Here is a 24,660-nt window from a genome sequence, read left to right on the forward strand (position 1 = left end):
GACCAAATGTCCTCTTCACAACTCCAGCATCCACACAAATAAATTCCTATTTTTACAGATTTTAACTTTATTTTTTAAAAAAGTTATGAAGGAACTTTAGTGTGAGGCCTTCATTCCCTTAGGCTTTTACTTTTTGGTAAACATTTTTTAAGTGCCACCAAGTGCGATTTCTGCGTGATTGCATTTTCACATAAGACCCACTGCATTTATGTGTACATTTACCTCTTGAATTACTGCTGGATAGATAGACGCTGGTTTTGATTTGCAGTACACTGCTATTGTGCTCACTTTACTGCTCCCTAGTGTGCTACATTATCTATTTTTTTCGGGGGGGGGGGGGCGGGGGGATGTACTGTTGCCCATCACCATGGTATCTGAGCATATTCAACATAAAATTGATTGACATTAGCAAAATCCTTCATCGGCTTCATGGAGTCTGTGGGTTGTCTTCTCCTTTTTGAGTTACAGAAAGCTCTCCTTCGGGTATTTTTGTTTGTTTTTGTCTGGGTTTCTTTTCACTAGGGGAGGGGAAGAAAGGTTGAATGTCATTCTCGCGGAAAACCTTTATCTAATAGGAACATTCAGCAGTAACTTGCTAAAGGTGCTCAGAATCTGGATCTGCCTATTCCCCTCTGGAAGTGTGTCCCACAGTTACAGCCCCTCATCTGAGAATGATTTTTGTGCCCAGTTCTCCCATACTTCATGCTGGGCTTTGTGATCTGCATTGTTCCAAAGGACACAATTGTATGGACGGTGCATAGATAGAGATGTGGACACAAAAACGTAGCAGAAAAATCCCTAAAGTAAAACTCCAGAGTCAAATTTCTTTACTAAAGCTTTATAGAGAAAGCTAGAGTTAAGGTTACATTACAATACAGACTTCCATTTTTATGTGGTCGCTACCAGAGGTGGATTAATGTATTGCAACGCATAATTTATCCAATGAATGTAGCCACTTTTTCTGTTGATGGAAAATCATCAAGCAGCTTGCAAGTCCCTTGAATTTATTTGATGTTAATGACATATTTTTGCAAATTGAATTTTTCTCTGCAAGTATTTGATATTCAATATTGGTTATTTGAGAGGTGTAAATTAGTTGTGATTGGTCAGATGAGCCACATGGGTATTAGGTGAGACTTGTACTGGAATGGCTGAGGAGCATCCAGAGGAAGAAGCGTTCCCATTCCCTGTATGTTTCCAATATGCTGCAGCCATTGCACCATGACAAGGTATGCATGCCAGCCAAGGCCAAAGTGGTGATGATCATGAGTGATCTCTACAGGCAGAGGAAGCACAGCTGCATTCACACCACTAACTCCTCCAAAATGCAACCCATCTTATCGTGGGTGATGCCGGAGGAAGTGGCCAAGCATTCAGCCACACACATGATGGGTCTCCCCTCTACCTTTTCCCCTAGGGCACATATCAGGCGGGAAAAAGAGAGAGAAAAGAAAGGAGCCATGTGACTCCCATGATGCACCATGCTGCTCAGTCAGAGGAGAGATTGTGTTGCATTATGGGAGATGTAGTTCACCCAGGTAGCCCAGTCCATAAGTGAGAATGGGGGAATCAAGCATCTGAACTATAGCTCCTATACCCACTGGAAAATGCAGTTTAATGTTGATCTGACTTGAAATGAAATATTTCAGGTCAGTTTAACAAAATCTTGTTTCATTTTTCCTGACAGAAAATGGAAACTTTTTGACAAAATGAAAATCTTCCTGCAGAAAATTTGAATTCAGCAGAAACTGAATTTTTCACTGAAAATGATTCAGATGGAAAATTTCCAATCAGCTCTATTCTTCAGTCTTTTTACATTTCCTTAAAAATTATACCCAGCCCAAAATGGCAAAAATCCATCAAGGCTACCACTGCTGCCTGGGAATTTAGGATCAGTAAAGGTTCCAGGAAGAACACAGTATTTTAAACATCTCAGCCAAAGAGTAGGCATATCCTCTCCACAGAGGAACAGTCTCAGTCCCCTCCAGTTCAGTAAGATTTATTCCCCTTCCTATCAACGTGACCTGGGTCTAGTTTGGATTGAGCTGCAGCCACTCGGTTTCTTCCAGATTGCTATCTCTGCTAGATACTGAGAGCACAAGCTCTTTTGAGAGGGCTTTAGAGGGGCATTTTGCAGGTGGCTGGGTAACATTTAGCCGGAATCCTAAGACCATTCTGCTGTAGCGCTCTGGGAGATAGTGTGAAAACTGATGTGACTTCTTTCAACAACACAGCCACAGTTCTTATCTTTTAATGTAGGAATTTTGACCCTGGAAGATTTGTTGTTTAGAGCTATTGGTCAGATTTCATTATGAAAACCTGAAACACAACTTAATGGGCTCCGATTACAGAGTGAAAATAATTCTATACCACAAAGTGTACCAATGGAGGAAGGGCAGCCTTGTGGTTAAGGCACATGATAGGGACTCATGAGAGCTGGGTTCAGTTCTCAGACTCTGGCATAGACTTTCTGGATCCCCTTAAGGGAATCACATAAGCTCTCCATTCCCAGCTAATCATACTACTTCCTTTCTCCCACTTTTTGTCTGTCTTGGCCATTTAGAATGTAACCTCTTTGTGGCAGGGACTGTCTCTCACTATGTTTGTACAAGTGAATAGTTCAAGAAGACCCTGCTCCCAGTTGGAGCTTCTGGGCACTACTATAATATAAATAATAATTATTAAGGTGCTGAGTAAATAAAAACAAATGAGTGTTATGGCACACCCATATTTTTGTGCTTTTTTTTTCAGTTTGATCATAAAAATTTGACAAAACAAAATCCAGACTTTCCTTAGTGTGAACTGCTGGATAGTAAGACTAATTTTCAGAGAATTACTATGTTTTATCGTATCTACTACACTGCACAAATAGCCTCCTCCTTTGTACCTTGCACACCGTAAGCTTCCATTTGATTTCACAAGGAATACAGGATTGGGATCAAAATACCCAATCCTAAGGATGGGAAAAGGACCTGTCACCTAAGGACCTCCCAGCTGTGTCACTATGATGCATACAAATACAGCTCAGATATTCACAGTGACAGCAGGAAGAAGACTCAGTCATGCTCCAAAATAACAGGCATCTACAACTCAAGCTTAAGGACGATCACTATTGGCAGAACTGAACCTATGACGCAGAGTGGACAGTTTTGATTCCATCCAGTAGAAGGCAATGGTCTAACCAGCCCTTCACACTGTTAAACATATTTCTCTCCTGGAAAACAGTCTCTTATTTCACTCCTACCTTTAGCTGTGCTAATAAAGATTTACCCAGTGAATTAAATGCAATTAAGTCGACTTTTAACCCCCTGAAAATGAATCCCTTAATGTTTTTAATCTTTAATGTAGCTAATTTACAGAGGTCCCTTTAAGAGTGCTTGTTAGGTGTGTACATCATAAATGAATAAAACACAAAAGAGAGGCATGAAAGCTGTTTGTTATGGGCTCTGCTGACATAGCATACTGTTTCAATCTAATATAAGAAAAATAAGGTGCAATTTGAGCAATGTGACACCAGCTGTTAACTTTATAGGCTACACTTTTTAAAAAAAAACAAACCAAACATGCATACTGTATTTTCAAAAAGCTTCTTAGTCAGGTGCAAAGAAAGACACAGGTGATCAGCAAGTCCTTCTGAAGGAACATCTGTTGTAAAAAAGACGAGAGAGAGAGAGAAAGAGAGAGATGGGGAAGGTGCTATTTTCTATCACTATAGTAAACACCTAATGCACCGTAAACAGAACAGGTCATGCGGTAAAACATGAAGAAGCTCTTTTTAATCATCTGAATAGAAATTTAATATCTTTGCATTTGCTAAGCAAGGCGACTTGCCCAAGCAACCAGATACACAAAGCTCTATATATTTGTTCTGCTTTTGTTGCTACTGAGTGAAGCTTCTAAGTCACAAGCATTAAGGCTGGTTTTTATTAAGTAGTTTTGCCATTGAGTAGACATTAGGAAAATTAGGGTATCTGAACATGTAATAGTGGAGTGTAAGGAAACCTGATAGATCAAAGGAAAATAGCCACATATACAATATAACAAACACCTACAACCTCCTTTTTATTATTATTATTTTGTTTTTTTGCTGTTGAGTTTCTGGGTCCAATTCTAGGCCTGATTCACCAGTTCATTACCCCTGTTGTATATCAATGTAATGCAGCAGAATTACAGCATCATAAAAATGGAGTCATGCAGTGGTGAATCAGGACCTCTGGCTAGTGCTGAATGACATGAGGAAAAAACACTGGCAACCAGCCTACATTAATGTCTCCACCCATTGCTCTCACAAGTAGCGCTACACCAGGGCTGGGGTAACAGCAGGAGAACCTGAACAAATCATCATCCACACGAGGCCCATCGACTCATGATGACGTTTAAGCAGTATATCAGTGCAGTCATTTTGCAACAAGTGAATGGAAAATCAGCCTGCCTCCAGGCATATGCAAAAATGTGGCCCTGATGTTCAAAAGGGAGACCTTGCAATATAGAAACATTAATATTCCAGTTAGTATGTTTTAGCTTTGGCCGTGTTTCCTGATGCATTACCTCCAGGAAGGATGATCTCTGCCAAAAGCATGAGTCTCCTGAGCGCACTAGGAAAGCAAAATTTTCAGTTGGGGGGGGAATGGGGGGAGAGGTGAGCACACAGTTGCCATCCAAAACATATTAATAATAGAAGTGGGCTGCATTCAAAATGCCAGCAAAGCCACCACAGTGACATTAGAGCAGCAGTTTACCAGATTTCCTGGCACTGCAATGTTATTCCTTGAAGTATTGCTTTTGAGGGTGGTCTTCCAGGAATTATGCCAAATATATAGGGCACCCACTGCTATTCACAGATGTGTTAATGCCGAATATACTAGCCAGACTGGCAGGCCTTAACAGAGCATGTTACATTTTTCTGAAGCTGTTCAGCCCATGCTAAGTTAGCCAAGTTATCCTAGATAGCAAAGCGACTATCAGTTTTGCAGAAAGCTGAGATATCCTGCCTTTCCAAAGGCAGAAAATAAAATGTGACCATAGGTGAAGACTGGGAAGAATATAAATGAGGATAAATGCCAACTCAGAATATTGGTGTAAAGAATATTTTCTGAAGCAATAGAAGCAAGGAGAAGTTAATATATATTCAAAGAGAAGGGCTCTATATTTGAAACAAATTTTGGCCCTACTGCTTTGAGCCAAGAGCTACATACAAGCACCATTTCACACACACCAGACTTAGACCAAATTAACTTTATGTCTTTTGTTCATGTGTTTGTTTAGATTTTGTGAAAGGTGCCAGACAGAGCCCCGGAAACTGACATTCTCTGTTTAATAACAGAACAGCTACCCTGCAGGCAGCTGCAGGGCAAGCTTCCCCCACACTGCCTGATCAAAACACCTCAACACTTATCTGGAGGGGCCCTCTTTATTGTGAGAGTATAGGTCGGCCCTTGGCCACTGTGATGAGACTGCCAGTGGGGCTGCCAGTTAGTGCCAGTTGTGGTGATGGTAACTGTGGTGTGGACACTTATCCCTGGGAACTAGACTGAAACCATCAGACAGCCTCAGGTGTATAAGCAACAACTTTAGGCCACTGGTAGCCTTGGCCACAATCCAAACAACAATCGAGAAGCTAGGCTTTGTTTAAAAAAACTATGTATTTTTCCTTACATGTTTGTTTTTATAGTTAGCAGATCAGACTATCATTATATGGCTGCATTGTTCTTACTCTTAACATATGAAATGTTTTGGATCAGATACAGGAACCTAGCTAGAGACTTTATCCACCTAAGGAACTTTTACTCAGTCTTTAATGTATTTCTCCTCACAACATACCAGTGAGCTAAGGAAGCACTATTTTACAGATGGAAAATGAGGCACAGTAGAGCTAAATGACTTGCCCAAAGCACCTATGCTTGAGGTAGAACTAGAACCCAGCTCTCCCATACTCCAGGCTAGGGCCCTAACAATCAGACCATCCATTTCGCTTGAAGCATAGCTTTTGCTGCTCCAGATTAGCATTGTATCCTGCTCCAATCATGGCTAACAGTCTGCATTTGTTTTTAGATATTTTTGGTGGCCCCATATAACTTCTCATTCGATGTTTGTGAATAAGAATTCCATATGCTCTATTAATGAATAGCTCCCACCATTTTCTTCATATACAGACTCATGGTTTGATTAGTTTTTCTTTTTTTTTTTTTCTTTATTTGTGTGTTGGCTATATAATACATGTCCCAATAAACATAATGCATATATGAATGCATCATACTGGATCAACCTCAAATGAATATTTGATTTTGTTTTAATTTGCTTCCAGATTGTTTGCTTGGATCCCCAGGGCCTATGAGTGAGATGCAGTTTCATAATGGTTTGAGAGATGAGAATTTGATATTGATATTCCTACATTTATGCAGAAGGTGCAGGTATTTTAAAGTATTTATGAAATTGCTTGATTGACTCTCATATAGAAGCCTATTGATGATAAATTTAAGCTTTGCAGCTAGGGTGTAAAATTATTATATTAACATTACTACCGGTCATGGATGTCATAAATCTTAAGAGAAAGGATGCATATGTCACATACAATGCATGAAAAAGTTGTTCTTTTACCATGGATAACTTACCATTGTGTAGATACTCTGCTGATCAGCTATTCCATTATTTGAATAAGTATCTGATGTCTTGTTTTCTTTCAAGAAGGCAGGTGCAAGATGAAGCAGGAAACCTGCCAAGAAAGATGATAAATTGCTATTTGGTGCTGAGGACCAATGCTTAACATTAATGCAATGCTGCTAGCAATTAAAAGGCTAGTATATTAATAAGAAACTGGGAAGAAAATAATTTCTGACCCCAAGTGTAAGAGGTTCATTTCTTTAATTGTCATCATCTTTAGTACATATAAAATATTTGTTGGGATTGTCTGATTGCAGACAAAATGAAACGAATAAAAAACCTATAATGCACAAGCCATTAATATGTTACAATATGATCAATTGCTATTCCAATGGAGAGGAATCTTACAAACTGAAGCAAACAAAATTACAATAAAATTAAACAGGAAAATAATGGGAAAAAATTAAAGGCCATACACACATTGGGGAGCAATTATCCACTTGAATAATCCAACTGCCTTTTATGTGCTTCACAATCTAGACTAAAGCAAGAGAGGTCTCAGAAAGAACAGCCAGAGTTTCCCTGTGTACTGTATTCACCTTTGCAATATTAAACTTGGGTTTGTTTAAACTAACTTCAAAAAGGATCCCATGCAATTTCAGTATTTTATTTGGTTCAACAAAGAGTGGCAAATCCAACATGTTGTTCAAAACTTTTAAGTTCAGTATTGCAAGAACCAAAAGCTACGGAGGTGGAGCTGCCAGGCTTTTTGTTTGATCCGCTATAACCACCCATGTCCTAAGAGATTCTGGATCCAGGTGGCTTTCTGAAAGAAACATGATTCCGTCGATTTTATAAATTGTGTTAAAATTCATTAAACAAATGAAAATAAAAATCAAGAAAACATATAATCAAACCTAAGCCATTGTTAATACTAAGCTAAACTAAAATAATACTGTACAACCATCAACTCAATATCAAACCAAGGTCAAATTAAAAAAATCAGCAAGTTAGTCTCAGTGCTGGAATGGGATTAAATCATCAAATTAATTCTAAAAATAATCAATCCTTACAAATTCTAAAGGGGATTCCAAGTGGGCAGTTGTCCATTTGGTTATAAATCCCAGATGAAGAATATTACAAAAGTCCATCGTATTTGTAACTTGGAGCTGGTTAAATGTCTTAATACTGAAACCAAATTATTATTATCTAATGTCTGAACCACAACCTCAGAGCTAATTATAAAGCTTCCTACTTAGAATTCTATTCTTAGGTGTTGACTAATAGCCCCTCCACCCCCCACCCCACATCCAACAAAGAAATAATACAGACTTTAACACAATACTCTCAATAAGCAGAAGTTTAACAACTCTTATCTACCAGATGTTACAGGTAACGATTTCAGGACTATTAAACGACCCAGGACTATTAAACACAGACCACACTTTAATAAGTATCTTTATGAGATGATATTTAGGGATTTCTAAACCTGGGAGCTTTCCTATGTGAACTCTATGGGTTTTTACAGACACACATGCATACACTTTCAGACCTTAAAATTAAAAGACTATAAAAAAGCTGGGATGTCTCCCAGCTAATAAAAACAAAAGACAAACATAGAAAAAAGGAAAACTAAGACACCAAACTGGGGGTTCTCAAACTCTTCAGCTCTCGCAATCTTCTGGACACTTGTAGAGTAGGACCTGGAATTGTGGTCAAGGAGTCAGACAGTGACATTCTGCTGACACAGTGCTTCTTGCTAGCAGCTCTTCTTTGGGTGCAGGGAGACTGGTCAAAGGCTGCTGTTTATGTCTTGATTTCCTCTCCCCAACGTGGCTGGAATTCTGGAATGTTGGGTGGGTTGTTGCCAGACAGGAAAGACTTCTTGGCTTAAAATCTTTATTTCTGTGTTGGATGTGGGGTGGGGAAGGGGCTATTAGTCAGCACCCAAAAACAGAACTCTAAGTAGGAAACTTTGTAATTAACTCTCAGGTTGTGGTTCAGACATGTATGGTTTGCTATCTTTGCTTACTTCTTCTTGCAGCATTTTCCTCCAAGGCCATCAGACAAATCAGTGAACTTCTGTTTGAAACAGCAATTTTAAAAAATATTCAGTGTTTACATACCACAGATATTGTAAGTCTGTGACACTTATTTTGTGGAAAGGAGGGAATTGCTAGGGTTCTTTTTCAACAACTAGTCACTCAACATTCATCCATCAGCAAAATTAAAAATAATTTGACTTATGATCAATGTCATCACTCTTCTCACAAACAAGAAAATTTACAGCAATCTTTCTATTTTGGAACTGGGCTGTGTGTCAAACAGCTTATCTTGTGGAATATTCATCTTGATAGAGAAAAGTGGCTTTAAGACCTATCAAGATGAAATCCATTTAAGAAATATAATTTTTAAAATTTATAAAAGGTCTTTTATTCCCCTATATGCTACTTCTCTCACAGTACACCCAGAGTAATGCAAGTCTTTTAGAATTAATGAGGCAAAGTCGTGTCCTTTTTAATCTTCTCCACAGCTACTTCAGAACTACAAGCCAGATCATGGAAGCAAAGGAAGGCTGTGAGATGGGAAGTTGGCTCAAGATTTAATTGTTGATTTTCCATGTTTTATATCCTTCTGCAAGTTCTAACCTTAAAAAATTCTTTTTGCAAATGTGGATGGCTTCTCAGCTTTATTAATAATGTGTGCAATGTTTGTGCCCCTGTCTCAAGTTATCTTTACTATAACAAATTTCCTCTTTGCAGCTGTGACTTTGTCAGGATTATTTTGTTTTATCACACAGAGTGGACAATAAGAAACCAAAGCCAGCAAAAAAATTCAAAATACATATCAAGCCAGTGACATAAGACACCTTTTAGAGCAGATGCCCTAAGGGAGAAAATAAGAGTAGGAAGAGATGTCAGAGAAGACATGCCACTGTGCTAGCTACTGTAATTATCTGGGGCATATATAATGTGCACTGAAAACGATAACATAGACGAGGTAATTTATCAGTGTGGAGGAGGTGCAAATTCTAGTATTTTTGTGTTACACTCACACAACTCCATAACCTCACTAGGATTGTACAAGTAACTGAGGGAAGAATCTAGCCCTAATATAGATTACCATTTTTCAGTTCTCGGTGTTGCAAATTTAAAGAGAAAATTGTAAATATTCTGCCATTATAAAAAATACATGTTCCTTAATATCACTACTGCCTTTGTATTAATAAAGGCATGAATAGCCTCATCCTACAAAGTCTTATTACTAAGTGTAGTGACTACACATGGTAGTTAGGAAGTTTTTGTGGGATTGGGCCTTTAATGGGGTCATTGATAGGAAGTCAGGTTACGAGCCTAAACATGGCAGGTAAACCATACACTCAGAAAAAAGACACTTCCTCTGCCCTGTCTCTCCACCTCGCACCATTCCTCACCCCTATCTCTGGCTGGAGGAAAATGGGAACAACTAGGACACGCTTGCAGCTGCAGGTTTGGCCCCTTGGGGCCCTCAGATTGCTCTAACAATGCAGGTGAACTGGCCCTATCCAGAGGCTCTACCACAATTGGGGAAGTACAAAGTTGAGATTTACACCACTTTAGTACACTGCTCCCTGAGCAGCACTCCCCTCCCCTCGCCCTCCCATGCCCAACATATGGCCCTTTGTCATCTGTCCTTTATTAATTTTCTAATCCATGAGAATACTTTACTTCTCACTTCATGACTACTTAGTACTGTCCGATAAAAGACTTTTCCTTTGGCCTTTAGAAAGTCCATACAAATTATGTCAAATGGTCCTCTTCTATTCCTCACTTTGCTGACATGCTCAAAGGATTCAAACAGATAAGAGAGGCATGATTTTCTTTGCCGAAGTCATAACCACACTTTATTTTCATTTCTCTTTTTTCCTTTTGCGGTATACTTCTGTGATTCTAAATAGTCTCCATATTGAGCCCAAGGTTTTTAATTTCTCTCTTTCTCTCTTGTTTAATGTTTGCCTTTAGGGTCTCCTTGATTAGCTTATTCATTTTCATTTAAGTCTCTTTTCTAAAATTTAGTTTGCACAAGGGGAATACTCAGGGAAACTGTTGAGCCAGTTTTCCCACTGCTTTGTGCTGCTAGAGATTTTGTGTTCAGGGGGTTTCTTTGGAAAATATACTAATGACTGGCTTGAACTAATTATTTGCTATAAAGCCTGTTTTAATTTAAATTTCTTCTTACCATTGGCATCCAGGGCTGCAGATCCAATATCATGTTTCATCTGATATCCCGAAATGTCTTCTGAGGCATTGTACCATTCTTCCACATCATTCTGAATTCCTTCATCTTGGCCTGTCTTTTCCCAACTCTGGTGATCCAACAAGGAAAGCCTGATTTCAGCGAGTGATTCATCTTCACTTACACATCCAATGTTCAAAGACGCAGTCCTTTTAGAAAGTTCTGTTGCAACACAAGAAAACATTACTCTTATAAATTCCACTGACTTGGTCTGAAAGGGGTATGTGAAGCATCTGATTAAAGTGAATTCACTTGAAAAATCACAGTAGCATTAGGGAGAAGTAAAACTCTGGGAATAGTTAATATAATTATGAATAATATCAATTCTGTCCTTGATTCCTAAGATTGAAAGACCAAGAAATATGTGATGAAGCACATTCTCAATACCCCCTTATATGAAACGGAAATATGAAAATTAAATATCATGAGTCTGATTCTTCATTGCTTTGCACGTCCGTGTAGTCATTTGTGATGTATGGGAAGTAGGTGTAATAAGCTACCAAATCAAAAATCCTCCACTCAATCACAATAATGGCAGCACAAACAGTGGTAAAGTGAGCACCACTTTTCACAGGGGTAAGTCATGACCCAAGCTACAAGTCAGTGGAGAATCATCAGGCCCCAGGACTGCTTTAATTATACTGTATATTTTACAGATTTATGTTGTTGATGTTGTTGAATTAAAAAATGTTACACTTTTGGAAAATATTTGAAACAAATATTTGAAACATTCATCTTGCAACCAATGTTCAGATTATCTGCTGTGGTCCTAGTCTTCCAGGATCAACATAAATGTATTTCAAACTAAAGTTAGGCTCAGTTAGAATGATTATTGGACCTGATTCTGCATTCATTGAAGTAAATGGCAAAATTCTTATTAGACTTCAGTGAGAACAGAATCAAGTCTGCTTTCTGTATGAGTTAGAGCCAGTTTCCCAAACTTGGGACACCGCTTGTTCAGGGAAAGCCCCTGGCGGGCTGGGCCGGTTTGTTTACCTGCCGCGTTCGCAGGTTCGGCCGATCACGGCTCCCACTGGCCGCGGTTCGCTGCTCCAGGCCAATGGGAGCTGTGGGAAGTGGCGGCTGGTATGTCCCTCGGCCCACACTGCTTCCTGCAGCCCCCATTGGCCTGCAGCGGCGAACTGCAGCCAGTGGGAGCTGCGATTGGCCAAACCTGCAGATGTGGCAGGTAAACAAACCAGCCCGGCCCAACAGGGGCTTTCCCTGAACAAGCAGCATCCCAAGTTTGGGAAACACTGAGTCAGAGAATAAGGAACTTATCCATCAGTCTGTACTTATCCATCAGTGCGTAAGCAGCCTCTCTACATCAGTGAGCTACTTCCAAGAGTACAGACTGGGAATTAGATTCTAAGGTGTAAACTCTTTTCTGTGTTTTAACATCAAGATCATAACACCTTGAACCAGAATTGTTACCCCTTTTGAACCTGAACAGCTACTTAAAGTTCAGGGCCCTTAGGATGTCTTTGTTTGGAGCAGAAATTGATGATAGACTAGTATATTTTCTTTGATGCAGCCTTCTTTATTTACCAAGAACATACAAAGTCCTGCTTCTCTGAATGCAAGAGGGGCCAAAAGCAAAAGGAGCCATTTCTTAGTTTACAGCTTCGTTCAGCCAACACCCTTGATCCTCTCTCTAGACTTCTCCAGTGACAAACTGTGCTTATAGGCTGACACACACACACACACTCTTACCCAAACAGTACTCATTCGACCCTCTCCACCCACTCAGTCCAAAACTTCAGGGCAGGTTTATAACTGCTTTTGTTTTAGGTGGGGGCTTGTGATTAATTTATCGTGACAGTTATGTTAACTGAAGTGTGTTTTCATACCCAGTCTCAAAGAGGTTCGTGATCCATGCAGTCACCAGTACCTCTCAGCATAACAATATGCTTAAATTTGGCTCCAAATGTGGGCTAACTGGGTAGTAATCATGGGGTGTTTTATATTTCATACCTAAATATGTCAGACATGGAACAGACAAAAATGTATACAGAAAACTACTGAAAAGAAGGAGGACTGGTCGGAACCCAAAATTCCTGCTGAAGTGGAAAGAAAATTCAAATTTTTCTGTGGAACAGGGAATCTGAATTTTTGTTTTGGAATAACTGAAAGATTTAATTTCAACTTTACAGTTTTGACTTCTATGTTAAATTATACATTAAAATATAAATCATATAATAAAAGTAAAAACAGTATTGTCAAAATGAAATATTATGACCTTATTCAAATGAATAATTTCAATACCTTTTGGTCAAAATTTTTGGCTTAGTTGATACTTCTCATGGAAGATTTTGATTTTGCTAAATCTGGTTTCTGATGAGAAAACATTCTGTCACAAAAATGTGGACCGGCTTTCATAATACATGGAATTCATCTCAGTGAAGAGGGCCTGTGGCATTCAGCACCACTTAAGCCCCACATTAAGGTTTACATGGGATTCAAAGTGGTGCAGAGGGCTTTGCATGGCCCTCTGCACTGAGGTAAATTCTTCCAAGAAGAATATATCAGTAGCTGTGACATTATAATGAAGTGACAGGTTTCAGAGTGGTAGCTGTGTTAATCTGTATCAGCAGAAACAACGAGGACTCCTTGTGACACCTTAGAGACTAACAATTTTATTTGGGAATAAGCTTTCGTGGGCTAGAACCCACTTCATCAGATGCATGGAGTGGAAAATACAGGAGCAGATATAAACACATGAAAAAAATGGGAGTTGCCTTACCAAGTGTGAGGTCAGTCTAACGAGACAATTCAATTAACAGTAGGATACCAAGGGAGGAAAAATAACTTTTGTAGTGGTAATGAGAGTGGCCCATTTCAAACAGCTGACAAGAAGGTGTGAGTAACAGTAGGGGGAACTTAGTATGGGGGAAATTAGGTTTAGGTTTTGTAATGACCCAACCACTCCCAGTCTTTATTCAGGCCTAATGTGATGGTGTCCAGTTTGCAAATTAATTCCAGTTCTGCAGTTCCACGTTGGAGTCTGTTTTTGAAGGTTTTTTGTTGAAGAATTGCTACTTTTAGGTCTTTTATTGAGTGACCAGGGAGACTGAAGTGCTCTCCTACTGGTTGTTGAATGTTATGATTCCTGATGTCAGATTTGTGTCCATTTATTCTTTTGCGTAGAGACTGTCCGGTTTGGCCAATGTACATGGCAGAGGGGCATTGCTGGCACATGATGGCATATATCACATTGGTAGATGTGCAGGTGAACAAGACCCTGATGGTGTGGCTGATGTGGTTAGGTCCTATGATGGTGTCCCTTGAATAGATATGTGGACAGAGTTGGCACCAGGGTTTGTTGCAGGGTTTGGTTCCTGAGTTGGTTTTTTTGTTGTGTGGTGTGTAGTTGCTGGTGAGTATTTGCTTCAGGTTGGGGGGCTGTCTGTAAACGAGGACTAGCCTGACTCCCAAGGTCTGTGAGAGTGAGGGATCATCCTTCAGGATAGGTTGTAGATCCTTGATGATGTGCTGGAGAGGTTTTAGTTGGGGGTTGTAGGTGATGGCTAGTGGCGTTCTGTTACTTTCTTTGTTGGGCCTGTCTTGTTGTAGGTGACTTCTGGGTACCCTTCTGACTCTGTCAATCTGTTTCTTCATTTCACCAGGTGAGTATTGTAGTTTTAAGAATGCTTGAGATCCTGTAGGTGTTTGCCTCTGTCTGAGGAATCGGAGCAAATGCGGTTATATCTTAGAGCTTGGCAGTAGACAATGGACCATGTGATGTGGTCTGGATGAAAGCTGGAGGCATATAGGTAAGTATAACCGTCAGTAGGTTTCCGGTATAGGGTGGTGTTTATGTGACCATTGCTTATTAGCACTGTAGTGTCTAGGAAGTGGACCTCTTGTGTGGACTGGTCCAGGCTGAAGTTGATGGTGGGGTGGAAATTGTTGAAATCCTGGTGGAATTCCTCAAGGGCCTCCTTCCCATGGGTCCAGATGATGAAGATGTCATCAATGTAGTGCAAGTAGAGTAGGGGCATTAGGGGACGAGAGCTGAGAAAACTTTGTTCTAAGTCAGCCATAAAAATATTGGTATACTGTGGGGCCATGCGGGTACACATAGCAGTCCCCCTGACTTGAAGGTATAAATTGTCCCCAAATCTGAAATAGTTGTGGGTGAGGAAAAAGTCACAAAGTTCAGCCACCAGGTTTGCTGTGATAGTATTGGGGATGGTATTCCTGATGGCTTGTAGTCCATCTTTGTGTGGAATGTTCGTGTAGAGAGATTCTACATCCATAGTGGCTAGGATGGTGTTTTCTGGAAGATCACCAAAGGACTGTAGTTTCCTCAGAAAGTCAGTGGTGTCTCAAAGATAGCTGGGAGTGCTGGTAGCATAGGGCCTGAGGAGAGAGTCTACATAGCTAGATAATCCTACTGTCAGGGTGCCAATGCCTGAGATGATGGGGCATCCAGGATTCCCAGGTTTATGGATTATGGGTAGTAGATAGAATACCCCTGATCAGGGCTCTAGGGGTGTGTCAGTGTAGTTTTGTTCCTGTGCTTCTTTAGGGAGTTTCTTGAGCAGATGGTGTGGTTTCTTTTGGTAATCCTCAGTGGGGTCAGATGGCAATGGCCTGTAGAATGTAGTGTCAGAGAGTTGTCTCGCAGCCTCTCGTTCATATTCCAACCTATTCATGATGACGACAGCACCTCCTTTGTCAGCCTTTTTGATTATAATGTCAGAGTTGCTTCTGAGGCTGTGGATGGCGTTGTGTTCTGCACAGCTGAGGTTATGGGCCAAGTGATGCTGCTTTTCCTCAATTTCAGCCCGTGCATGCTGGCAGAAGCACTCTATGTAGAAGTTCAGTCTGTTGTTTCATCCTTCAGGAGGAGTCCATGCAGAATCCTTCTTTTTGTAGTGTTGGTAGGAAGCTTTCTGTAGGTTAGTATGCTGTTCAGTGGTGTGTTGGAAATATTCCTTGAGTCGGAGATATCAAAAGTAGGATTCTAGGTCACCGCAGAACTGTATCATGTTTGTGGGGGTAGTGGGGCAGGAGGACACTTCAGTCTCCCTGGTCACTCAATAACAGACCTAAAAGTGGCAATTCTTCAACAAAAAACCTTCAAAAACAGACTCCAATGTGAAACGGGAGAACTGGAATTAATTTGCAAACTGGACACCATCACATTAGGCCTGAATAAAGACTGGGAGTGGTTGGGTCATTACAAAACCTAAACCTAATTTCCCCCATACTAAGTTCCCCCTACTGTTACTCACACCTTCTTGTCAGCTGTTTGAAATGGGCCACTCTCATTACCACTACAAAAGTTATTTTTCCTTCCTTGGTATCCTACTGTTAATTGAATTGTCTCATTAGACTGACCTCACACTTGGTAAGGCAACTCCCATCTTTTCATGTATTTATACCTGCTCCCGTATTTTCCACTCCATGTATCTGATGAAGTGGGTTCTAGCCCACGAAAGCGTATGCCCAAATAAATTTGTTAGTCTTTAAGGTGCCACTAGGACTCCTTGTTGTTTTTATTATAATGAAGTGGGCTCTAGAAATATTTGAGATAGGCAGACATTAGTATTGGAGGCAATTTCACTCTCAGACTACACTTCACAAAGTTCACCACTAAGCAGGCAATGCAGCCAAGTGCGTATTAAACAGATAAGGAAATCAAGTTGTAAATGTGTGTGGAACAGATTTACAAAACAACTATACCAATATTAAATAACACATTTCAACCAGATTACACATTTTAAACACATCTAAAACCCCATATTTATAGGCTGCTTACAGTGTTGTTGTAGCTGTGATGGTCCCAGAATATTAGAGAGAAAAGGCGGGTGAGGTAATATCTTTTATTGGACCAACAAGAGATATTGCCTCACCCACCTTCTCTCTCTAATTGACAGGCTGCAATATACGAGATTAATCTCACCGAGAAAGAGATTCACTTTCAAATGAGTGCATTTGGATATAGGGGCAGGGAGAGATCTTAAAGCTGGACACTCTATTAGAAGTCTGGTTTGCTGAAGGAGGATAGATTTAATCACGTGCTTAAAGTTAAGCTTGTGCTTAAGTGCTCTGCTGAACTGGGGTCACAAGTATGAGTCTCAGGAGCTGTAATTTCTGTAGTTATTTTGACAGACAAGATAAATGAGATTAAAAATGTTTTGGTCCATCCTCTTTGTCATGTAGCAATGAGTTATGCTGGCTACCTGCTTTGTTAAATACAGTATCTGAATTCATGCATTCATATTCTGAAGCCTTCTTTTAGTGGATTTTATTATTAAGTATTATTATTACAGAACATTGACATCCTTAGAGAAAGCAGAACCATACTTTGGGTAATTCTGAACATAACTGAATATTCTGAGTTCAAAATTCCCAGAAAAGCTCTAGATTGTCAATGGTCTGCTCACATGCTTACCATTCAGCAAATGCTTAAGCGCTTTGCTGGATAGGGGTTTAAGTTGTGGTCTCAATTAAAACAAACATTCCCAGCAATTTGGAAAATCATGCTATATAGGGCCTGATCCAAAGCTCATTAAAGTGAGTTATAAGATGCTTATCAACTTCATTGGGCTTTGAATCAGCCCCGTATTTAGCTACGTAAATATGGAGTTATGAGCCTAACTTTATGCTCTCATTTTTAAAAGTTTTAGCCAAAATGTTTTGTCATAAGCATTTGTAGAGTGCTATATACATTTATGTTATTACACAAAAGGGGAAAAAATCAGGAATCAGATAGGAAATCAACCTGAGAGATCTGATATGTCTTCCTCAGAGGAGTTCCCTTCATCGCACTGAGACAAAGAACAGCTTGTTCGTGGATTAATTCCTTCAAGTTCATTGAATGCATCTTGTGTACCACCACTAAGTTTGGATGTCTGAGATCTGACATCAGATGTAGTATCCGAGCATGCTAAAATATACAGGAAAATGAAAGTAGATTAAAGAATATTTCAAGAAAAGCTTGTTTCATTTCTTTTTAATCAAGACATTTGTATTCATTCAACTTCACAATCTTTTAAAAAAAATCAAAACTTTGGGTCTGAAAGTAGCTGACAGTGTCCAAGCTGATCCTGCAGCCTTTCTGCACACCCAACTCCAGACAATGGCACCGGCCTAACAAATTGCTCCTCCCAAGGGATGGGAAGTTAGTTTTCAAAACGTACTCTTGCCCTCCTCTCTCCACCTTGACTGGCTCCTTCTCTCTTCTTTGGGCCTGGAGGTGCTCCCATACACAGGCAGCAACAAGTTAGTGGCTTCTGATATGATGCCAGGACAAAATAATCTTGTAGCAATCCATTCCCTTGGATCATTTTGCATCCTGGCTGGCTGCAGTGACCCTTAGGGAGTGCGTCACCCTGGGGATCGTTCTCCTCATTGGGCCAGTGACTTATCATAAGATCTTCTTCCCTCCCTTGGAACCGCAGAAAAAAATCTGCTGTATGTGGCCAGGAGAACAAGGATATCATTTGTCTGGTGGGAAGGACTTGACAACATTTTTGCCCCTTTTACTTCCTCTTGGCCTTTTGCCTATTCCCTCGTCATGGCGATCTGCAATGCTGGGGCAAAGAAGAGAGCCACATTTCAAAACCAGAGCCACAGATTCTGCACTCCTGCTCTCCTGGAGAGAATGTCAGGCCTACTCAAGTGTTGTCTCTATGGGCCTCATCTGAAGCCTAGGGAAATCAATGGAAAGGCTCCCATTGATTTTAATGGGCTTTGGATTATATTCTATGTCATCTCTTCTAGTCACTTCCTCAAAGATGATATAAAGCTTAGTATTTCTCGGGCTAATGGAGATCCTTCTTTAGCTCAAGGGGTAGGTGTAAGCACTCAGGAGTTAGGTTAGCTGAAGCGAAGGCAAAGCACTTTTAACAGCTGGAATAGTTGCTCAGTCTGAATCTGCTCAGGATTCTGGAACCATCAAGTTCACGTTGGACATGCTCAAAGGATTAACATGCGCATTACCATAGTCAACTCCCACATTAGCAGCTTTACATTCTCCAGTTTGCATTGTGTCCCACATGATGGTAACATGCTATCAATCCTTACACTTAGGGGCCTGCGCTTTTGGAACAGAAGGTACAGAGTTCTATCTCCACTGACAACCGTGAAGTCTATATGGCTAGGGCAAGCAAAATAGTTGACAGCCATGAAGTTTATACAGCCAATGAATTGTTACCATGAACATATTATGATGCATCAGTAGGCTGTGAAAAATCTTTGCAGATTTTGTGAGTAGGTCTGCACTAAAAGGGCAGTTGCTTTTATTTTACTGAAGATAGCCCTATTGAAATTTCAGATGCTGATCATGTAATAATAGCTAGCTCTTTCATGACTATAAGGGGGCTGCTGCTATGTGTATAGTGCACTCCTGTGAAAAAGGCATTGGCTCCCCTTCAAACTGTTCAGCTATGAGTGTCTTCAAACAATGAAAGGAAAGCCCTAAGACATAACATGATGCATGTTGTCCCAATAAATTCTTGTTCTGCATGTCCCTTGGTCTCATTATCTCAACTACCAAAATAGCTTATAAGTTTGGTTATGTAAAACCTTGTGAAGTAAATTCTCAGCACTTCATTTTGTCCTTAGCTGAAAAATGTCAAAGATCTTAAGATCAGATTATCACATGATACCTACTGATTATAGTTGGCACTGGTAGCTACACCTACAGTTAAGATTGCCCAGCAAACTGTACTGCAAGACCCTGTTTTCAGTTGCTTACAGCTTTATCAAATTGTAACAGTTTGGTCTGGAATTCAGCCATTTCCAAGAACAAAGTTAAAGGAAAATATGTTGTTTTGTGCATGTAAAGAAAACATCTTATGACCATTTCATTGAGTTCTAGCACCTCCAAGCACTGGAGCAGGGACTTGAAACTTGGACAGAGGTGGCCTTTTTGTCATAATTGTGTCTTACTATTCCTGTGGAGAAACTGCACACAAGTTGCAAAGTGATAAGCCTTTGAAAATGTAAGTTTGCATACGCTCAGTAGAGGCTTGCTGGAGATTGTCAGCTAAATTCTCTGAAGATTCCATCTGTGCTGAGCATGCTCCAGCCCAGGAGGGCACAGGGCGGGGCAGGACTTTCCCTGCAATTGCTTCTCCAAGCATCTGGGGGCCACTTTGGCACCAGGCACCAGAATTGAGAGCATGAAGATGCTCTTTCTTGTAGTCTCAATGCTGCCCCTGCTGGCTCCCAGATAGCATGGAGGAGGAAGACATCAGCCTACTTCACAACACAACCCTAATTCAGCCCCAGAGTAGATCTATCCTGTTCATTGAATGAGGTATAGGTCCTGTGGAAAAAACAGTATGTGATCATGTAATTAAAGATTGTATCATAATGCATACACACAAGGGGGCTGGATTAAGCAAATTTAATTTTGGCATTTCCTACCTTTTGAGTGCTTGACTTTGCAACCTTAATATTATTTTAATGGTTTTTTATCTGTAATATAGAGTCACAGTATATGAGTCATACTCACTGCAGGTCAAATTCATCCTTGGATAATTTTGCAAGCATAAATTTTGCTCTATATGGGTGTGATATTCTTAAAGGGACATATATTAAAATCATTTAAAAAGATATCCCTACTTCTGTTGCAAATAACATCTTTCGTTATCAAAACAAAGAAGTTTACAAATCTTATTTATACAGAATCTAAATTTGGGGCAAGTTTGACAAGCCTTTTTGTATATATGTTATCTCCCTGTACTCTGTTTCTAAATCTGGAATTTATCTTCGGCCATAAGTTTTAAAGTCAATGAAGGGCGTGACAAGATGGCTGATGTTAGTCTGGTGGGTCCTGCACTTTTCTTGGTGGGGAGCTAAGATGCCACCCCTTGCTCCTGCTCTTGGGACGTTGATGGCCCCGCTAGTGGCCCAGGAAGGTGGTAAAGGAGGGAAGTGGGGGACGGGTCTTGGTTTGCTCCTCACTCTGAGCCCCAGCCCCTCTCAACCTCTGCGGGTTTTTACCCTCTTCCCCCTTGGGTGGGGTACCTTCAGTCCTTAGATGCTGGGGAAGGGAGTCTCCCTCCCCTACTGGGGCAGGGTCCCCCTTACTTTGGTTTTCTGATTTTCCAAGTCTCATGGCACTCCTCCAAGCTCCAGTCCTTCCTCCTCCTCTGTGTGCCTGAAGCAGGGGGGTTTTATTAGGTTCCTAGCAGGGCCTTAATTGACTGCAGGTGCTCCAATTAACCTGCAGCCACCTTCCCTAGTCTACAGGGAACCACACCTTAATTAGCCTTGAGCTTATATATTTCCCCACTAGCAGTCTCCCACTACTCCCTAGCTCTCCTGTATCACACGGGTTAAAACATATTATAAAACCTCCATGCACATTGGCTGAGGGGCATTCATGGTTGATAATGGTTGTGTTCTGACACAATTTAAATATATATGATCAGAAATAAAAAGCAAGAAACATGTTCTATATTATCATTACACTGATGGGCTTCACCTAATTATTAGCCAGTACCTGAATAGATTTGCTGTCAAGATTAGCAGAAACATGTAGGCAGAGAAGATGAACTGCATGAACTATAGTACTTTTAGAATAACAGAGTTACTAAAAAATGAGACATGTTGCACCTTGTTTTTTCATGACTTACTTTCAAAAGCTGGATTTCCAATACAAAATTTAATTAATAAAGGAAGTTACTGAATGGGGACAAAATGGCCACCTATTCCAAGGAATCATTTACTAAAAACTAACCTAAATTCTGTTGAGACTATTCTGTGACTCTGATTCAGGACAGTAGTTAAGCATATGCTCAACTTTAAGCCAGTACTTTAGTTCCTTTTACATCATGTTTGGATGTTTTTCTTCAAGATTGGATTTTTTTTCTAAACAATATACTCTAGGAGTTATTTGGGGGAAAATAGCCTGTGCTATACAGGAGGTCAGACTAGATGATCACAGTGGTCCCTTCTGGCCTTGGAATCCGTGTTTAAGCGCTATCCTGGATAGGAATGCTTTTCTGAATTGTAGCCTACGTTAGTAAACTGCAACAAGTATCTTGTGTCCATTTTCATGATCAAAACCACAAATGAAAAAACAAATTTCATCAAATCAGATGAAGTAAAATGGTTTCTAATGTAATAAATGCTCTGTTCATTACATACCATCATGCTAGATACATCTTTTTTTCTATCAACATTTTTTTTAAAATGTTTCATATGAGTGTACTTATGTATGTTGAGACATTATGACAAAGATTTTTTACAAAATGAACTCTGAAAGTAAGTCTCCAAAATCCATATTTAAGACACTAAATAATTGGCCTGATTTCCAAAGATATTGAGCACCCACAAATTTCCACTGAAGCCAATGGCAGCTGTTAGAGACTCACACTTTTGTAAATCAGCCCATTTATTTAGTCACCTAAGTATGGATTTTGGAGAATTAACTTTAGGCATCCATTTTTGAAAATCTTGGCTAGACCTTTTAAATCACAATGCACAGGCCAAAAAGAGCAAAATTTAGCCCTAAAAATTAAACAACGTAAAATGTCAAATTGGTAAAGCCACAGAAAACACAAATATATGGGTAATAGAATAAGACAGAAAGCATACTAACATGCGTGAGTCCCAATGTCATCTCTGGATCACCAGTGTAACACAGCATTATTATTTGTTATTTGTACTGAGGTAGTGGCTAGCAGACCCCTGCCCCATTGCACTAGTAATATATAAATACATGTGTAACGTGGCAAGACACCTGTTGTGACTAAGATAAATAATAATAATGAAACAAAATATCTTTGCAAGGGAAAAAAACCATATAAAGCTTTAGATTCAGAATAGCTTCTTACTTAGTCTATAATCAGTTTTGATTTAGTGATGGCACTGTTAATTTTAGCCCACATATTGTTACTAATCTGAAGATGTGGAAAGCTAAAACTTTTCTGCTCTAAAGAGCACTGAATCTGTCTTTTCTAATTAGATATAGTTAGTTCTAGCCACAGATGAGATTATGAAATGGTTTTATTTAGGGTCACGCTTTTTGAATGTATGCTAACTCTTCCTCTATTAACATTATCATTTTTCTGAGTTATAACTCTTGGGATCATTATCAAAAGGTCAGGAGAGAGGTCTGTGGCACTGCTGTTTGCCTTTACATCTGGGTTAGTGACATGTATGCGAAGGACCTTTAGAAAAAGTGAGATAGTGAGACAGAAAGAAGGAACGGAAGGCATCACCACACTAAATGAAAAGCAAACAATATGCATATCAGCATCCTAAGGAGCCATACCACTCTGCTGGGAAAAGCCAAGACAAAAGAATTATCTGACACAACAGTTCAAAGCATATTGCACCTGTCAAAATGTCTGTCATCTTCTATAGAAATGCACCATTCTAAAGGAGAAAAGGGAAACTCTAGCAAAGTCACTCAGAAACAACAGACCACTTTGTCTCTTTCCTTCCAGCCAACTCCTTCATCTGAAAGCCATTTAACTCAGTGCTAAAGATTGCCTGGAAGGACCAGACAATAGGAAGTTCTCTTTCATTGTCAAGGACAGTTACACTTTGAAGATGATGCTCAAAAGGGGTTAAAATGGGTCAACAAGCAATTGTTGGTCCTATCCAAGGAAATGTGAACAGAACATTGTTAAAGCCACCAAAAAAAAATCTATCTAAAAGAACACATCTTTAAACTAGGGGAGGTGTGGGGGGGGGGAACCCAACACATGATATTGATTTAATCACAAAGAGAAATAAAGATAAAAAAGCAGTAGCACAAATGGATTAATGGGGAGTTTGGGTCTAGGCATTGCAGTTGCTAGCTATATGCATCCAAGTTGCAGAAAAGGTGAGAAAAACAGGAGGCAAACAATGGGAAAAGAGGAAAAACTAATTATAAACTAACAATGTTTTTACCTTGGTGAGATGTGAATCTTCAGGAGAGCCTCATTTTATATTGCATGTTAGTTAACTACATGGAACCAGGATTTCATTAGCAATGTATTTGATTTTACTAATTACTTAATCTAAAAACAAAACAGAAAGCCAGCTCCATGCCTACATACATACATATCTTGGTTAATATTTTTATAGCTTTAGTGAGGTGAACCTCAATGTTTTTGATTTCAAGCCTATGGGGAAATAATAAATGCTTCTCATGTAAAGAGGTTTTAGAGGTAACTCATGACTTTAAATCCTAAATTAAATCTTTTGTAAGGCAATAAAGTAACTTTATGCTATCCCACTTACCTAAAAACAATTATTATTTAGGATTATTTGTTGTTATTAATGGAACCCTTGTTCTCTGCTCCTCTCTTCTGGTCTACTTCTAGCATTTACTTGGGGCATCATGTGTGAATAGAGGCACTGATCCTGCAAACACTTTAATTCAATGCTACTACGAACTGTAAAGTTACTCACCTGTATCAATCTTTGCAGCACTGGGCTTTAGATTATAAATTCCTTAGGGAGGGGAACATGTGTGAAATCTTGGCTCCATTGAAGTCAATGGTAAAACTCCCATTGACTTCAATGGGACCCCATGTATTTAGATGTTTCTATAAAGAACCTAACACAACTGTAAGTTTTCAAAATGTTTATCACCATGATAGTTTCACATATATTTTTCATGAAGTAACAATTCTCCTCTTTTACTTAATTTCCGTACTGCAGGCATAATGACAACAAGAATAGAACATACGTGTAGCTGAATTAGAGGGCATATAAATTGAAACAGCAGATCAAGCCCCCATGAGTGTTGGAATTTTGGATTTTGGAGAGTGCACAGGTATGGAGCCAGATTCTCAGGTAGTGTAAATTGCACTAGCTCCTGAA

The 24,660-nt window shown here is 39.7% G+C and overlaps 1 protein-coding gene across 1 annotated transcript in view; it reads right to left on the bottom strand.

Moving 5' to 3' along the window:
• LOC119565262 overlaps positions 1 to 20,978 on the bottom strand; it is a 122,200-nt gene extending 101,222 nt beyond the window's left edge. Inside the window, exons 1-4 of the mRNA XM_043541908.1 lie at positions 20,926 to 20,978; positions 17,609 to 17,773; positions 10,819 to 11,037; positions 6,612 to 6,712 (exon numbers count right to left, since the gene is read on the bottom strand). Coding sequence (XP_043397843.1) covers positions 6,612 to 6,712; positions 10,819 to 11,037; positions 17,609 to 17,773; positions 20,926 to 20,953 — 513 coding nt within the window. The 5' untranslated portion in view covers positions 20,954 to 20,978. The remainder of the gene's footprint in view (positions 1 to 6,611; positions 6,713 to 10,818; positions 11,038 to 17,608; positions 17,774 to 20,925) is intronic.
• Positions 20,979 to 24,660: the final 3,682 nt, after the last annotated feature.

The sequence above is a fragment of the Chelonia mydas genome, chromosome 1, assembly GCF_015237465.2.
Source record: "Chelonia mydas isolate rCheMyd1 chromosome 1, rCheMyd1.pri.v2, whole genome shotgun sequence".
Lineage (NCBI taxonomy): Eukaryota > Metazoa > Chordata > Testudines > Cheloniidae > Chelonia > Chelonia mydas.